This window comes from Diachasma alloeum, unplaced genomic scaffold (genome assembly GCF_001412515.2).
Source record: "Diachasma alloeum isolate Michigan unplaced genomic scaffold, Dall2.0 Dall_scaffold_00782, whole genome shotgun sequence".
Taxonomy (NCBI): Eukaryota; Metazoa; Arthropoda; class Insecta; order Hymenoptera; family Braconidae; genus Diachasma; species Diachasma alloeum.
The window spans coordinates 86,789-105,458 of record NW_021680912.1 but is presented as its reverse complement, the minus strand read 5'-3'; the positions used below and the strand labels follow the sequence as shown (position 1 = coordinate 105,458).

At 38.3% G+C, this 18,670-nt stretch overlaps 3 protein-coding genes across 3 annotated transcripts; 2 read left to right on the top strand and 1 right to left on the bottom strand.

Moving 5' to 3' along the window:
* Positions 1-1,544: 1,544 nt before the first annotated feature.
* Positions 1,545-3,626, top strand: LOC107044710 (SNAPIN protein homolog). Its single transcript, XM_015266708.2, has 2 exons — positions 1,545-1,799; positions 3,219-3,626. The coding sequence occupies exons 1-2, from the start codon at positions 1,648-1,650 to the stop codon at positions 3,544-3,546; spliced, it is 480 nt and encodes a 159-aa protein (XP_015122194.1). The 5' UTR covers positions 1,545-1,647; the 3' UTR covers positions 3,547-3,626.
* LOC107044709 (methyltransferase N6AMT1) lies at positions 3,528-4,954 on the top strand. Its single transcript, XM_015266706.2, has one exon. It carries the CDS (start codon positions 3,610-3,612, stop codon positions 4,255-4,257), a length of 648 nt encoding a protein of 215 aa, XP_015122192.1. The 5' UTR covers positions 3,528-3,609; the 3' UTR covers positions 4,258-4,954.
* On the bottom strand, positions 4,751-18,547 carry LOC107044708 (EGF-like domain-containing protein 1). The gene is made up of 5 exons (XM_015266705.2): positions 18,440-18,547; positions 9,599-9,688; positions 7,925-8,026; positions 6,258-7,738; positions 4,751-5,465 (listed from the first exon to the last, which is right to left on the bottom strand). The coding sequence occupies exons 2-5, from the start codon at positions 9,669-9,671 to the stop codon at positions 5,121-5,123; spliced, it is 2,001 nt and encodes a 666-aa protein (XP_015122191.1). The 5' UTR covers positions 9,672-9,688; positions 18,440-18,547; the 3' UTR covers positions 4,751-5,120.
* Positions 18,548-18,670: the final 123 nt, after the last annotated feature.

Here is an 18,670-nt window from a genome sequence, read left to right as displayed (position 1 = left end):
TACAAGTACCCGCATCACCATTTCCGTTGACTCATGATGAAGATATCCCATTCATTCCAGCGACAAATGTACTTACGTTTGATAATTGTAATTCGCGAGTTGTGATTTATATGAGCAGACCCAAGTAATGAGCGTATAAAATTGTTAGGGAGGATTATAAGGGGTGAGATCAACACCTTGGACTAATGAGAAACTTTCAGGGTTTAGGTCCTCCGGATGCAACTCCCCATTCCAGTGAAAGCAAGATTAAGAATCAATATGTGGTTAATTTAACAATCCTTGGAATGTTGCATTTGAATACCATTTTATCATAAAAGCCCATGTTCTGTAAATGTATAGTGATAAACGATGAAAAAAAACAACAATTAAGAATCGAAGCAAAATAAAATTATTGTATGAATCGTTTGTGGAAATGATGGTTATTATTTCATGTCCCTGACCAACAAGTTTCCTTTAATGAATCGATGGATTCACGCGGAAAAAAATTTCATTGAAAAATCTAACGTGTTTTAAGAACAAGTGGAATATTTGAGATTTGTGATAAATTCAGTTGTTGATAAATAGCGTGAGTGATTAGTATTACATTTTGCTTGAATTATTTTCATTCTCAACTCCTACACGTCGGGAGAAACATCAGGCCGCGCCAGACGTAGGCGTCAACCAATTAATTCCATTCGAACGCGGATTAATAAAGTCAATCATTTATCTCAACAAGAAAGCCTGGCTCATTTAATAAAGCATTACTACCGGCCGAAATTCGGAATATTTTATCCCCAATTCCGGAATAATATTCAGGGGACTTTCTCGCATTAAAATACGTTGCGTCTATAAGAGATGGCATGTACTGACGACGCTCCGTCCGAATTGAATTTACTCGAAATTATTAATTAAATTGAAAAATAAAATTAATTCACTTGAATTTACTTAAATTCAGACGGCGCGGCGAGGGTAAAATGGGCAGACGCAGAGAAATATTCAGTAAAAATTACGGAACTCACAATTCACCCACCGATTACGGAATCGACTCAGAAAATTTAAGTGACGCTATCATAATTTATCACAGGAGATTCAGATAAAAATAACGGAACGCTCTGCAAAAATTCTGTGACAGTTTCGTAAAATTTCCTACAATCACATTTCGCTCCGGAATTACGGAAAAGATACATAATTTTTATTGAATATTTCTCTCCGTGCACTTTAGACTCTTAAAATTATTCATAACTCAGAAACAAATATATAAATAGAGCTCAGTTTAGGCTCATCGCAAAGGAAAAGAAATGTCCTAACCCGTCACTAATATTTAAAAATGTGAAAAGTGTCCATTTTACCCCAACCTCCCCTACTCAATATCACAGCATTATTTTGGGGCATAACATTTCTTCCGCATGTCGGAAGAGGTCTCAATTTGAAATCAGCCCCACACCTGCCCGTCCAATCCCACGAGATTCTCCCGCGCCTGCGTCGTTTCCCCGAGATGCTACTGCCTCTCCCGATAGAACCCTCAACTCCTCGACAAATACGCCCGTGCGCAGTGCGCAGTTTTCCATCAACATTACCCTCTACCACACGGCACGATTGATTTTAAAATTCCATGCTCCGAGGGTTTGTCCTGCTCGTGTAAGGTTAACCGCACGACAGCCTCCAATAATGGATGTTGACACTGCCAGTGACAACACTTCAATCGACGACAAAACCGAGGATTTCTGTGAGAACCCGACTCGAGATGCCTTGACAGAGGGTCTCATGAGCCTGCTCAAGCCGACAGTCGATCAGCTGGACGAGCGCATTCGAGCGACGAGGTGAGGACCTTATTCCCACCCTCCCTTGGAAATAATCAACCCCTCTTGATCACCCCTAATTTCAACAATTTTATTCGTACTCCATTATTTAATACTTGAGTCCTCTTTGTGTCCAGTATAATTTAGACTGAAAATACTCCATTTCTTCGACTTATTGGCGATTCACCCATTTCTTGATCTCTTGCTATTAACGTTGTAGACATATCTACATACACTGAGAGAAAAAATTATTCCTGTCGAGGATTGATATTCTCGTCAGAAGATAATATTTTTTCAGAACGAATTTTTCCAGGACAGTCATTTTCAGAGAGTCCAAGTCTATCCTCAAACATTACAGTGATATTGAACAATCTGATTATTATGCTACATATGACCTTGACAAAATGTTCTCCGATATCTTCCGGATTTTACAAATTGGCGATTTTCTCAGGTAAAGAAAATTGGAATAATTCCAAATGTTAATAATTGTTATTGGAGTTTCTTCGAGGTCATATGCAGAAGAATATTCTTATAGATCACCATAATTCTCACGCTTGGAACTGATTTCGGAGCACCTGGAAATAACTGGCCTGGAGAAATACGTTCCAAAAGAGATATTTTCTTCTACTAAGAATATGAAAAAGATATCACCAATAACATTTTCTTGGAAGGAATAAATTTTTTTCTCAGTGTAGTCCAATCCCCATTCAAGCTTATCGTTTAAATAATCTGTAATTTTGATTTTGGTTGAAATTTCTTGACCATCGCTTAGAATTTTATTGAAATCACATGTATAATATGACGATGCGATTTTCGCTGAAATCCTGCTTAATTCGCCGAACATTCCACAATGATTTTATCATTTAAATCCAAAGGCCAAGAGATTGGTAGAAAATTGAAATTTCTTATGATGACTGTCATATAATCGTTTATAAATGATTTTTTTTTCACAGCCATAACAAATTCATTCACATTTTTTATGAATAAGTAAATTTCTCTTACTTAAATTCAATGAAATTCTAAATTCTTGAGTAGTAGAAAGCTGATTTTTTGTTCAATTCTTATGGAATTAACAAACTCATCTTCACAGTTTTCATTAATTCCTTCATCAAAGTCATAACGAATCCATTCATATTTTTTTCTATGAATAAGTACATTTCCATTACTTAAATTCAAAGAAATTCTAAATTCTTGAGTAAAGAAATTCAGAAAGACAAGAATCCTCCAAATATCTTAAATTTTCAAATGTTTATCAATCCTTATAAAATTAATGAACTCATATTCACAGTTTTCATTAATTTCTTCATCAAATTGTAATTTTTTAATGATGAAATCCCCTGAAATTTAAATGTAACCATCACGTGATGAAAATACCCCAGAAGTTTACCTGACATATTGCTCCCTGTTACCACTAACACCCAAACTGCTCAAATTTTCCAGAATAAGTCAGATAGAGCTGAAGCAGCAGATCGAGTCGTTGACCGAGGAGCTCGTGAAGATCTCCGAGTACCTGCAGTGTCCCTTCGAGCTCGACAGTTACGTGAAGAAGCTGGTGAACGCCAAGCAACGAGTGACAGTAGTCAGCAACATTCTCCAAACCACCCAGGAACGATTGAACAAGGTGCACGACGCAGTGGAGAAGGACACAGCAAAGAGAAAAGCCCTGCTGGACCACAGTCCCATGTACAGCACCTCCCGAAGCTCTCAGGACCTTCCGGAGGCTGAAGAAACTACCCCTGGGCCTTCAGAAACCGATCCAGCAGAGTAACTCCTCTTTCCCAAAGAAAAAAAATCAGAGAACAGATTGAATCATTCGAATATCATTTGAAAAATGGAAACTCCAATAGTCAAACTGTCTGATCTCGACTCGGAAACTGTTTACGAGCCCTCAGAGGACTCGTTTCTACTGCTAGACAGTTTGGAGGCGGATCTGAATGATTTTGATAAGGTGAAGCCAAATGTCTGCTTGGAGATTGGCAGTGGCTCTGGAGTTATCATAACAGCCCTGGCAATGGCATTCAAACGAAATAACTGGCCCGGTTTATTTATCGCTGTTGATATTAATCCAGACGCTTGCAGAGTTACTAAGAATACGAGTATTATAAATTCAACGAGTGTAGATGTCCTTCGAATGGATTTGGTATCGTCACTGAAGGCTAATCATTTAATCGATATATTGATATTTAATCCACCGTACGTTGTAACTGATTCTTGTGAGATTTCTGATGAGAGACTCATCAGCAAGACGTGGGCTGGGGGGAGGGATGGGCGGGAGGTCATGGATCGATTGTTTCCGTTGGTACCGAAGCTATTGTCCAGTCGGGGGATCTTTTATTTGGTTGTTATCGAGGAGAACAAGCCCAGTGATATCATAGGTATTTTTCAGGGGCTTGGCATGGGTGGAGGTGTGGCTGGCGAGAGAAGGGTGCGTGGAGAGCACTTGTATGTTCTTAGATTTGTTAAGAATTCAAAACAGTGATGATGTAGAATATTTTTTTAGGGATTCGTTAGAAGGGGTGAGTCAGTAGTTGAGGGGAATTTTTCATGAATAGCTTCAGAAAAATTATTTTCTGAGTGAAAACTCATCATGGCTCAGTAAAATTATTTTCCATCACAAAATGGGTTTTCAAGGAATTCTGAATTTCTGGGGAATCTTCGAAGATTGAATGGCATTTTTTCAGCGTTAATTTTTTTCTGTATTATTTCCTACGAGAGATATTAAGCCGTACTGTTTAAAATGGGACACCGTGTATAGCATGACTAGAACACGTATGTCGTATACGAAAATATCTGAAAATCCTCCCGAACCGATTGCAAAGTGAAATTAACTCATTTCGTTTTAACACTTCACTACTGACTTTTCCCATGTGCATTTAAATGTTCGTAATTCTAATCTTTTCAATAATAGTCATTCCCAATAGTGAACACACAGATATTCTATTTTTGAATTTTCATCCTTCTCTGTTTATTGTACATAATTTTTCACAGATTATTTATTTCCATTTTCACGTTGACGTTACGATGGAGTTATGATATCTATAACGTATAATGGAAATGATATGTAAATGAAAAATCTGAGGCTTTTCTTCGTTTTATCAAAATTATAAAATAAGAGAAACATCATGTTATTTTGTACATTATCTAAGAAAAAGAAATAAACTATATATGGGCATAAAGGAGTTGTTTAGGCACATGAAAAAGTGGGAGAAATTTATTTCAAGCGAATGGTGCAAGCCAGCTAATTGAACACACGAGTGTCAATGGCATTCTCAACAGGTTCTGAATGATGATTGTCTCGATTACTCTAATTACTCAACTAAGATCGAATTTTGTTGGTGAATTTCAATGAACCCCTAGGGGGTAATCGGGGTTTTTCTCCCGCGATATTTTCTGGAGCTTGAGGTACATGACTGCAGCACTCGAGGTGGTGACGGCGAGGACGGAGAGGATGATGGAGAAGGAGGTGTAGAAGCCTGCGTAGCTCATGCAGATACTCTGCTCGAGAGTCAATTCTGCAATCGCTGTTTCTTCCAGACTTTCCAGGGATTGACTCGACGCCAGGGACAAATCGTCGGGCATTATCACACGGAATCCACGGGACATTCTCAGTGGTTGTGACAGGGCACCTGATGATATGTTTGAGGGGGCGTAGGAGATGTCTCTTCGTCTTCTACCTGGTTCGAGTTGCTGCGGAGAAAAAGAAGAGATTAATCAGTTTATGAGTTCTTTTTTTTAGAAAAAAATTGGAATTTCGTGAAATTGGGAAATTTCACTCAAAATGCGAATATTCAGTAGGGAATTACCCAGAATTTTCAATTAACTGAAACCTTACAGTCATTCGCATGGGTTCCACCGAAATTCACAGTTTTCATTCATTTTTTCATACAATAATAAATTTTCGATGACGAACTTCTTCGGAATTTCTGTGGAACTATAATGCAATTGAAATTTCCAAGAAGTGTACTGGAGATTTCAGCCAAAATTATTAAACCGCGTTCACTATTAGAAATTTCCACTAAAATTACATTTCGAATTAGAAAATCAGTAGAAAAGATAAATTCTTCAACGCAAATTAATTGAAAATTCTGCTCAATTGAACATTAAATATTCGTGACCAAACTTATTCACGTAAGTTGTTCACAGTTTTCCCATTCCCAGATATCAGATTGCCTCTGTCCCGAAATTTCCCTATTTTACATCGCTTCGACCCAGTTGAGTTATGCAGCGACGATGATCAAGACTTTAAATGGTTACATCTCACCATTCTACCCAGTCGGGTTTTGAACTCGTAACCTTTCGCATGTGAGGCACCTTACCCACTGGGCCAAGCCACCGGCCGAATACCCTCTTCATTCCATACATTTCTATTACATTTAGATACAGAACCCGCCCTAAAGTTCCAATTGCCTCGCGGAGAAAATGCAAACATCGAGATCAAACTCCCTAAAAAAAATATCTAGCAGTCTCCCCCATAATTACCTGATTAGCTTCTGGACAGGCCTCGCAATCGGTTTTGCAAAGCTCCACATTGCACTCAATAAAGAGATCCATAACATCCGGGAACTTGAAAGCCTGGAAGAAGGCATAAGCAATGATAGAAGCCCCGGTGTTCATAGTCTCCTTCGTCTTCTGGAAGGCCCCGAACAGCTTCGGCTTCAGTATGCACCCCCTCTCGTCGGTCAACTGCACGACATTCGTGGAGTCCTCGTCCCTCGCCACGCAGTCCCTGACCTGAAGATCGAACGCCGGATCTCCCTCCACAGAAACCACAAGAGTCATAGGCTCCCCAATCTTGACAAGCCCACTGGCCGCAGGTGCGAACGGCCCCTTCCCCACCTGAATATCCAGTTTCGCAGTGGCCGTGTCACCGCTGAACGTCACAATCTCCTGATTCAACATATCCACCGACAAACTCACCGTCAAAGGCTTCTTGATGTTCCCCTCCCACAGACAACGCACCCTCCTGACGGTATCCCAGACCTCCTGAATCCCCGGCTCATTCTGGAGAACAAGAACATTCTCCAGGTACGACTGCCCCGCCTCCCCCTCAAAATCATTGATGAACTCGGTTCCGCACGAGTCCAAACTGACCGTGAAACTGTACTTGGTCTGTCCCGAGTTCTCAGCCACGTAACGACACTCGGGGGATCCATAAAATCCCTTGGAATAGATAACTCCATCGAACTGCCTGTTGAACTCTATATTTATCGTCATCATGGTCTTGCTACACTCGACCTGGAGTTCGTGAATGTGGGGGGGATGCTTCAAATCATCGTCATCGGGTGAAGGCGCTGGAGTTCCCGAGGGGGGAGTGGAACCCGGAGTTCCCGGTGGCTGAGTGGGACTCACACCAGGTGAGCCAGGTCTTCCTGGAGTTCCTCCAGGTCTTCCTGGAGTCCCACCCGGAGTTCCGCCAGGTCTTCCTGGAGTTCCACCCGGAGTTCCGCCAGGAGTTCCGCCCGGAGTTCCTCCAGGGCCAGTTGGCGTGGGAAATCCTGGAAAGGGACTTGGAGAAGGATATCCATACGAATCAGTCCCTCCACTAGGCGAGGGATACCCCCCGGGTGAGGGTGTCGGAAAGCTTGGAGATGGTGTTGACGATGGATATCCAGAAGTCGAGGGGTATCCGTAGGACGTCGACGGTGGTAAATAAGTCGTCGACGTTCCAGGGTATCCCCCAGGTGGTCCAGAGGGTCCAGTAGCACCGGTTGAACCTCCGAAGGGTCTGGGTGGACTGCTAGGGTACCCCCCTGAGGGGGTGAACCCAGATGACGACGGGGGAATGTACGTGGGCCTCGCCGTCGAGCCGAATGACGGCTGGAAACTCGGGTAACCAGTGACCTCGTTCAGTCCTGGTGACGGCGATGGCTCACCCGTTGGCGCTGGCTGGAATGGCCTCGGCTTCTCCGGGGGCCGCTGACTGCCATAAGGCGGCAAGTACCCATTACTCTCCTGTCTTGCTGTTCCAACCAATTTTACATCGTTAATTACTGCTAATTTACACTTTCACTTGTGAGACAAATCTAGACTGTTTCTAGTCTGAATTTTCTGGGGGGGAAGTGACGAGTGTCAAGTCAGATGTAAATTAGGTGCGTCTGTAATGGTGTGCATGAATGAGTTGATTGAATAATGCTCGGCAGACTCACTTTTGCGGGCGCCCTGACGATAAATACCCTGGATCCAATCGAGGATGTTGCGGGCCATTATGTCAGATGGAGTGTCTGGTGACCCCACGAGTCTCGTCCGCTCTGGCGAGAAAATCGGTTAATCATTTTCAGTTGGGTTCGCCAGGCTCATTTCTGTGTTTTGAGTCATTAATCATATTCTGAGATTCATTAAGGGGGGGAGAAGGAAAATTATTATAGAGATACTATGGTAGCATAAGTGGATGCATGGATGATTTTATTATTTCAGTTGAATCATTATATCATTGAATTTGTTAATGCAATTGATGTTAATTTAATTACGTGAAAACAGTCTGAATTAATTCATGGATTATCACTGTTATTTAAATTACATTCAGTAATAAATCAATTCTCGATATTCGTTAATGTCACGACAGCGACAATTAATACTTTTCTTCAACACCACACGGAGAGAAATTTTTTAGAAAAATTCTAGTGCTAGCACGGGAAAAGAGGCGCAAAGTGACGGCCAGGAAAAAATTCCAGTGCCGGCACTAGAAATTTTATTGGGGAAAACGTGAATTTTTCCCTGTATTTCTGTGAAAGTTTCACAGAAATCCCCAGAAATTTTACCAGAAATACCAAGAAATTTTACCTTAACAGCACTAGAATTTTTCACAGCCGGTGGATTGTGATTTTTTCCAGTACTCGTACTAGAATTTTTCTAGAAAATTTCTCTCCGTGCACGCGTTTCCCTAAATTACTCAATGGAAAATAGAACTTTGATCTTTTGTGTCATCTAGCAATAATGAACCGAAGAACCTGGGCCAGAAATAACGCTCCAGGGATACTATTGTGGCATAAATTTATAGTATTTTTTGTCACTGTGGCAAAGAAAATTCCGAAGCGAGTTCTGCATACACATTCGCAAGAAAGTTTTTTTTCTACACAGTGACGAATCATATTTTTTGTCACGACGTTCGCGAGGGGCTGCTTAGCACGCACAGCATACGTTAAACGACACGGAGAGAAATATTCAATAAAAATTACGTATCTTTTCCGTAATTCCGGAGCGAAATGTGGTTGTAGGAAATTTTACGGAACTGTCACGGAATTTTTCCGGAGCGTTCCGTAATTTTTATCTGAATCTCTTGTGAAAAATTACGATACCGTCACTTAAATTTTCTGAGTCGATTCCGTAATCGGTGAGTGAAGTGAGAGTTCCGTAATTTTTACTGAACATTTCTCTGCGTGGAGGCTTTATTCAAATTGAAAATACCAACGATAATCAGCTTCATTCTATTATTACCAGTTGTTTCAAATGTTTAATAACAAATTATAATCACGAATCAAATTTAGTCCTTCAAAATTGCAGTAGTAAAATCAATCACTCAAGAACAATACAAAATGTTCGGAAACCTCGGGTCAAACGGGCCTGAATTTCACCAAAGGCCGCTAAATTGTCAGTAATAAATCAACTCCCGATATTCGTTAATGTCACGACAATGACAATTAATACTTTTCTTCAACACCACGCGTTTCCCTAAATTACTCAACGAAAGATGGAACTCTGATCTTTTGTGTCGTCTCGCAATAATGAGCCCAAGAACCTGGGAAAAAAATAACACTCCAGGGATACCATTATCGCATAAGTTTAACACAGTTAAACAGTTTTATTATTCAAATTGAACTCACCATATTCGCGTGTGTGTGCGAAACCCGAGAGGGCGATCACTGCGGTACACAGAAGTGCTGCGTTGCACCTCATCCTTGTTTCTGATTAAACTAGAGAGAGACGTGAATAAAATATAAACACATACGAAATGTTGGAGGCATAATGACGATAAAATTACACAATATTTCACGTGGGTAACTATCGATCATCGGAGATGATGATCATTGAGAAAGTAGAAAGCGAGCATTACCCATTGTGAAATGAATGAACAGAGGATACTCCATCCTTGAGTAAATTCTCTCGTTTTTACGGCGAATGAAGAATTGAGAAAAACCGAGGATCAAGTGAAAAATGCATAAACGTCATTATGCAATTGTAATGTGTACTGGGCTTTGTTGGAGGTGTTTAGTGCAGAGAATTATTATTACACTGGAATAGGCGACGGTCTGAGGGAATAAGGGTAGAATAAATAGTGAACTTTCACTGTCACGAGATTAGATGTTAACTTTCCTGTCGCTGTGACCTTGTATCCGATATCCCGGTCATGAGCTTTTCACTATTGACGATACATGGTGCACAGTTTCAGCTATTATTCAATCGACTTTTTTTTATTCATCAGAATGATCAGATACCGTGCGACAGAGGGAGATGAAAGACCTCGAGTGCGGAGGAGTCGTGCGAATAATCTCCTGTGGATGTACATGGAGTAGAGGTGAAAGGTGAAAGTCTCATTCGTGTATACTCATCTTGATGGCACGATCTTGAATACATGTGCCTCGATTCTCTTGGCGAAAAATTGAGGATGGTGGATATAAAGGAGAATTGATGGGAAAAAAATTTGTGGATAATATTGTGGATAGAAATTTACCGATTTCGAGATCTCTGGGGAGATCGGACGCCTGTGATTGTTGGGGAGGGAGTGGGCCCGGGGTAATGTGAGGTTTTAATTAAAATTTCTGCGGTTACTGTTCGGGGTAATTATTGGAAATTAATTCGCGGGTAATTGGGTAATTTAAGGGGTTCCTGCAATTTTGTAATCAACGAATTATTCATTCAATTATGATTCAATTTCAGGATTTTTAACGTTGTGCGCCCAATCAGCGGGGGCATGCTAATGAATTGAGTAATGGGTCGTGCAATGTCTTGGAATTATTACTGACGAAAATGATAATTATGAAGAATAGTGATTTCTTTGACCTTTGCCGAGATCATTCGCCGGTGATGGGTCTTACCAAATAGCGAGGATTTAAGGGGTATTGGGAAAACATGGACATTTATGTGTCGGGGGGAAAATATATCATTTGACAGGTTTCATAATTGAGGGCGCGCTAGAAAAATTGCATAGAAAAACCTGGGGACATCGGTTGACAATTCGGTTTATAGTGAACTTCTATTGGAAATTCTGTCGGCTTTTAGAAGATGCTATTAAAGAATTCTGCAACTTCACTGAATTTTCTAGATTTTTTTCCTCTATTTTTATTTAAAAAAATTTTTTAAATTAGAGCCGAGGAGTTTCTGTATAAAATATCTCTGGAGAATAAGTTGTATAGAAAAATCGCATTCTATTGCTTTTTTGTAAATAATATTTTTTATTAGTCGCACAGATAAGGTACTGAATTTTCCAATAGAATCGGTTAAAAATTGATAGAAATTTCAATACAAATTCGGTAGAATTTTCCTGCGAATTCGCCAGTTTTTTCTATGAAATTTTTCCGCACGTGTTGCTGTCTGAATTTTACTAAAAATTCTGTTAAAAACTGTCATTTTCACTAGAATTTTTGCGTTTTATTACCAATGCCTTCATAAAAACTACACGATTACTAGATTTCAAGGGTCAACCCTTGATTTCAATTTGTCATAAAAATTTTTGTCTTTCCACTGTCATCCATTTTGAGAATGTTGAATGTCTCGTCTGGACAGACTTGTCCAAAAGGTCGTAGTTACTGAGGAATTAATGCATTCAAAATGTGCGCCAATAATATTTCTTACCAAATAGTGAAAACCCCTGGTATTGAGAAAACATTGAAACTTATCTACCAGAGAAGGAAAATATATAATACACCGGGTTTTACAATGGCGGATAGTTACTTGTCGCTGTCTAATTATCCGCCAATTAACACTGACTCGACTGGTCTTTCAACAGGGGTGGGGGAATTTTTGCGTAAAACCTCGCGGGAGCTTGGGAGCTGTATCATCTCGACTTAATAATCGTATCATTGTACCCCGGCTTCGTGGTATAATTATCGTGCGAATTCGTGATATTTAAGCTGTCATCCGCGCAACGATTGCCTTCAAGTCCGTTTTTAATTTTTACTTCTCCCCCTGCAGAATACATAAATTTTTTTTATTCCACCGTTGTTTTTTATTTTGTTTCATTTGCGGTTGGTCCGAGAGCAACTTCATCTGTACCACAGCTAGGTGTACACGCCCCCGGGGGCTATTTCAGATGTGGCAAGACGGTTTGCATTATGTCCTGTGTATACCTTCGAGACACCACAAACAGCTTGACTTTTCAAGATGAAAATTTCACGGATTTGCGTGAATTCTTCTTTTCCGTTCCTTTCTTTCTGTTTTCCTTATTGTCTATTTTATTTTATTTCTGTTTGTTTTTGTTCAAGGACATGACGAAATGGTAGGTATTTTCTCACTTTGTGTGCGTAATTAGGCTCTCACTTGGCTGAATTTAACGTCCGGAAGTGAGTTGCCTAATCAGACACATGAGCCGAGACTACTTTGAATAAATCTTCAGGTTTATTCATTCTACTTCGCCGGGATTGTCTCGTTGTGTGTGTGAATATTCATTGATACACATAATCATTCTCATAAATTATATTTCACACTGAGGGGAGTCTATTGAGTCACTGAGAAGACTAATTTAATTAACGATTTTTTTGTAACAGAGGGAATAAAACTATTGTAATAACTACTCCTAATTTATATTTTTATTGACAATAAAATGGACGATATTATTATTTCTTCAATCAGTGGTTTCTAGACTAATTTGAAGACTGATTTTGCTAACGAACGGAAGAAAAATAACTAGTTTAGATTAATTTGAATATTAATTAATAATGGAATAATTTTATAATTGATATTTATGTAAAAATGAATATTTTTAATGGCAATAAAATGAAAAATAGCAATTAAAAGACGAATTTAATTAACGATATTTTTTGTAACAAAAAGAATAAAAATGACTATTACTATTTAATGTTTTATTTAATTTTTTAATTTTTCTAGTTTACAATAAAATGGAAAATATTATTATTTCTTTAACAAGAGGAATAAAAATAACTAGTTTAAATTGATATGAATATTATTTAACAATGTATTAACCTTATATTGATATTTATTTAAAAACGAATTGTCATTTCTTCAACGAATGATTTCTTCACAGCAAAACAGATTTGAAAAATCGCTTTGGATGACCTGAAAATCACTGTGGTCGGTATTATTTTCCAACCTCCTACCCAACAATTTAATCTCACTGATAATCCGCGTACGCACTTTAAGAAGAGCCCAAGAAATCACGGAATAAAACGTGAAAATGCGAATCAACCTTTCAGAATCTGCGCGGCGGACCGAAGCTGGGCCATGGTCAGGTGCATCGTTTTGGTTATTTAATTGCCTCGTTAAATCACAATACTGTTGAAGATTTGGTTTTTGCAGACAAAAACGCCGTGCTCATGCAATTTCCCGCTGCAGTTTTGCCAAGCGTTTTGACATTCAATAAAAATTCGATAAAAGTGAATAGAGTCGGTATGTGGTCAGCCGATGCAGCATGAATAAACTGTTTATAACTTTCATTACGAGCTTTCGACAGACATAAATGTTGCGATTATACGTGCATTATGATATTCAATGGAGTCGGGTGAGATCTTGGGGACGATGGAGACGCTCGTGGAGATTCAACTCATCATTTTTTATTCATCCGATGGATTAGATGGCGAAAGTCAACATAATACCGCGTCTATTCACGGGAACTTGTTGCCTATTGACCTGACGACTATCACCAATTACCATTGCTAGCTGATTGATCACTCGCCCCCCAACTATTTAACCTTTTTACCTAATAATAGAAAGTGGATGGGATTGCGTGAATTGGGGGATTACAATTGTCAAAAACAATTTTGATTGAGAGATCTTTCGAGACGCTGGCAATTCTGTAAGAGCGTGGGAAGTGCACATCACTCGTTATATAATTGTGGAACAATTCAACTAGATCTAATAACTCAGTAGAGCAGTCGTTAAATTATAAAAATGAATTCCGAGTCTTTGATGAGGATCTTTACATCTAGGGGAGATCACAAAATTTTAATGAGGAACTTTTTTCTTTCTTCATTATGTTCATTCGTATTCATGTTTGCAAGATTATCTTCGAGTGAAACCTGTTCTTTTTTCATTTGAAAAATTGTAGTGAAATTCAGTAGCGAATGGGTAAAACGGTACAAGTCAATTTTGACTATTGGCCAGTTTTCAGTGAATATCTCGGAATCTGAGGGAGATAACAACATTTTTATTATAACCCTTTTTGTAGAGCCGATTGAGAGCTACAACAAATGTAATTACAAAAATTTCGGTATCTCCCTTAGATTCGGAAGTATTCCTCAAAAACTCAACTGGGAGATGAGTCGACTTGAACCGTTTTACCACTTCGCTACTGAATTAATTCTAAGCGGATTCTAATTGAATTATTTGGATTGGTTTTCCACAAACTAGAGGGAGAACTGAAGGAATGGTACGAACCTCCACGAATCCGTTGAGTGCTTCACCAAAAACTCGAGTGAATTAACAAAAAACTCCACCACTTTTTAATTGAACCTGTCAGGATGTAGGCGCATAAGCGCTTACTTGAGAAAGGTGAGAGTGAATAGCTGAGAGCATCTTCATTCGTTCTTTATATAGGTATTGTACCCCCTTTACTCACCCGACTCTTTGCTTGCTCAGTGTATACACGTTGAAGAAAGAGGGCCAATCCACCTCCTACCACAGGCCCCAGGACACTTTTTATATTCCACCTAAACCGAGCATTTTCTAGAGTCTACATACCCCCCAAGTGCTACTTGGCCGTCTCACCGACTCGCGGGCAATTTTGCACAGCTACGATTTTGAATATGCGCGCGTGCCTCTCGTTAGCATTAACCATTGTCGACGACCGCCAGGGTCACGTGAGATTTGATTTTGATTATCGTCTTCAGCACTCTGCAATTGAGTTTGGAGAATTATTTCGAAATGCTAATGTCTTCGTGACATGTACGTAAAAATTTTAATTGGAAAATCCAGCGCTTTGGGGGAAAGTTTTACTGAATTTTAATTCACTTTGGTTCGATTTTTGTTGAAATCCTTTTGTTGAAGGAAATATTCAACACAAAAAAATTATGTTTGCGTTTTTTTTATCTAATTTATTCTGTTGAGATTTTTTCTGTGGAAAATGTTTCAGTTTTTTATTTGCTTTGTATTCTTTAGTTATGAAATGAAAGTGAACAACATTGGGAATTTAAGCAGAGGAATTTTATGTAAACAATCTCAATCTCAAGCGATCGAGGAATTGAAATGTCACGGAAAACGAGTAGCAATTTTAGGAGAGTAACATTGAATTCGATTCGAACACTTGAGGAATTAAAAATTCCAACTGAAATTCGAATGCACTGAAAATTGATAAATTACTTGAATTTTTGATTGAACATTAGTATTCATTAACAAATTGCGCTAAAATTTCAATCGATTGAAAATTGAAGAATTCGTTTATCTGAATTTTCAGGAAATTAGTTTCCTGAAAATCAAAATCTATTAATTTTTTCTGTTGAATTCTTCTTTAAAAAAAAGTACAAATCTGATAAAAATCCAATACAATTTTCTGCTGAAGGCACTAGGTTTTTCAAATAATAAATTCTCTCATACGTCGAATAAGGCTGCGTCGAGCAAAAAGGATCGAGAATTCGATACGATACAGTATTTTAAAGCAATTCACTCGTTTCGTGAATAGATTACGGTAAAAGCGAGACTAAATAGAGTCATTGGAGACATTGATATTTTAATTAGAATTATTTGTCGAAGAGGTGCACAATGATCTTCACGTTTCACATCCGTGATTGATGTATTCTTTTGTGGCCACAAGGAGGTGGAATTCAACGTAAGGGAATAATTCAATTGAACATTCATACACATTCATGCACCCCTGAAATTCACTTTCTAAATATGTTCCCAATTACTCAATTTCGAGTGCATTCAGGTGGCAAAAACAGTTGCTCGAAACATTCAGGCTAATCGCCGACTCGAGTAGCACCAAAGTACTCTGTTATATATTATCACCAGTAATTGTCCCGCTTAAATAGGTAGAACCTTGAATTAACGTCATATGAATTATATTTTTTTGGAAATAACACGAGCCACTCCTCAATTAGTCATTATAAATTTGAGAAATGTGAAAAACCCGGAGTAAAATACCTCAAGTGCACCAAACACGGTATTACATCACGAATCACTTTAGCTCGAGGGTAAACGTTGATATTCTTCGTGTCAGTTGGTGCGATAAAGGTCAGAGATGAACGGAATCATCAGGACATCGACATAATAAAAATTTCGGGCGAGCACTTAAGTTCTTAACGGACTTTCACGTCAATTCATGTCAATAAATGTGATGCATCATTATTTTGAGCCGCGAAAATTCTGGATTCGCAGACATCGTGACAGCCCAATTCACTCCGTAACGCTTATTTATTTATTTATTTAAGCATTTAAAATCCCCAATGTCGATAATCAACATGTAAATTCAATAGATTTTGAACGAATGAATGAATTGTTGAAGTTTTTTTCACTGCAGTTTTTGCCCTTACTGAAAAATTCAAAGCCCACGGATTTATTTGTGATTTTAAAAAATCTTCTATTAAATATTTCTATTTCCAAAAAAGCGCAGGAAGTGAATGAAATTTGCAATGAAATTTCAGTAGAATTTCTTGCCGCCAAAAAATGAGATCATTCGGATTAAATAAATATTTGAAATCACGTTCACTAACACTTCATCATTCTTCACTCAGAATAAATGAATTATTAACGTCTAAAAAAATGAAATGACGACGAGACTAGAAGAATTTCAAATGAAAAATTTTATTTCAATTTCTTCAGTTCTTTAGAAATTACATAATAATTCAAACGGTGAGAACGCATTCATGAACATTCGGAATGGATGAACTAATTAATAAATTAATTATGACCGAATGAATAAGTAAAAACGTTATTGAAATCACTAGAAAAATTTTAAATAGAGTTTTATTCAAGGAAATCTGTATTTTTACGCGAAATTATTTTTGATCAATCGTCAAACAACAGGTGTCCAATGCGGAAGTCAAACTAATAATCTCTCATTCGAAAATTCTCTCCAAACCAAACATCAAGCTCCCGCACCCGCAAATTGTGCTAAATACACATATCGTAGTCGCCTACCATAAATTATTTGCCTCGCGATGTATCGGTAAACATTGCGTAAATTAAGCAAAACAAGAAATTCGTCCGTTTGAAATAGAGAGTGGATGGGAAATCTCGAGGTGAAAAGCCATGAAGAGTTATGTGTCATCGTTGCGACGTCATCCAAATGAAAATCAAACAGGTACCATTGTAGGCGGATGTGTAATATTAATGAATAAATTATGCTGAAGATCCCACCGCAAGTGGCTTCATCTGCGATTTCGGATTTTTATGAATTGCGAATGAATTGTTCGGTTGGGTTGAACACGTGTTGCGGTAACTTTCCCTGTCTCATAAACGGTTCAACAAGACGAAACCAATTTCGAGGGATTATTTATGGGGGAGATACATCAGGTGGAGATGATTTTTTCCTTTGTTTGCCAGAGATTATCATGTTTGCGAGTTTTCTCATTAATTTTTAGAAGAGAATGCGCCCAGTGTGCTAATGCTAATGGGGTATCGACAGGTGTTGAGAGCGAATATTATGGGGAGAGGGTGAGGTGACACCACTTCAGCATGTTTATCACGTGACAGTTCAGTAATTTTTTCATAGAAAATTCGCAATTTCAGTTCAATTGCTTCACGAAATTCAGTGAAAATCAGGAAAATTCAGGCGAAAATACTTTTCATCTGTGAATTAATTAGAGATTTTCTTCATGCTGGTCAAATATTCAGAATTCCATGGAATGTTCAGTTATAATACCCCGAGATCTCTAGAATTATCGGATATTTCCCAACGGTGTTGTAACGCCAGAAACCCATGACGGAATGAATTATCAAAATAAGATCGATGTTAATGTGTCGCCCTGGAGGAAGTGAGTGAAATTTCATAATTCTTTCACCTGTAAACCTAATTAAAGGTCGTTCTACTTAAAATGACTACTAAACTCTCCATAAAATTTCAATTTCAATAAATTCACGGAATTAATTTGGGAATTAATTAATTTTTACCATTAATTTAATAACAATGTCAAGTCTTTGATAGGCTTAGGCCATTGTTTCTTTGTATAAATAAATAGGGGAGGGTAGGGTAAAATGGACACTTTTGACTTTTTCAAAAATATTCATAACTCAGAAACAGATTTATCAATTGAGCTCAGTCTAAGCTCATCACAAAGAGGAACCATTGTTTTTCAATCGAAAAATAAAATTATTCCATTTCATGAACAATTCAATACGTCATGAATATTTCAAAAAAGTCAAAAGTGTCGGTTTTACCCTATCCTCCCCTAAATAAATAAATGAATAAATAAATAAATAAATGAATGAATAAATAAATGAATAAATAAATGAATAAATGAATAAATAAATAAATGAATAAATAAATAAATTAAATGAATAACTAAATAATTGAATAAATAAATATTATTTTTATAAACATTATTCATTTTACCAACCGTCAACAATCTCCAACTCTCCACATAATCAACAACCGCTCCCGTTCACCAGGTTCTCCACCAACAGAGGTCCCCACCTGTCCCACCAACCCGTTCACCACCTCCAGATGCTGTTTTCGGCATCCTCTCCCCATTGAAATTCCATCATCTGAAAAAACGGAGACACGAACGCGTGGATAGCGGGAATCGTCTTTGGAATCTCCCGAGTCGTATACCCCCCCCCCCCCCCCC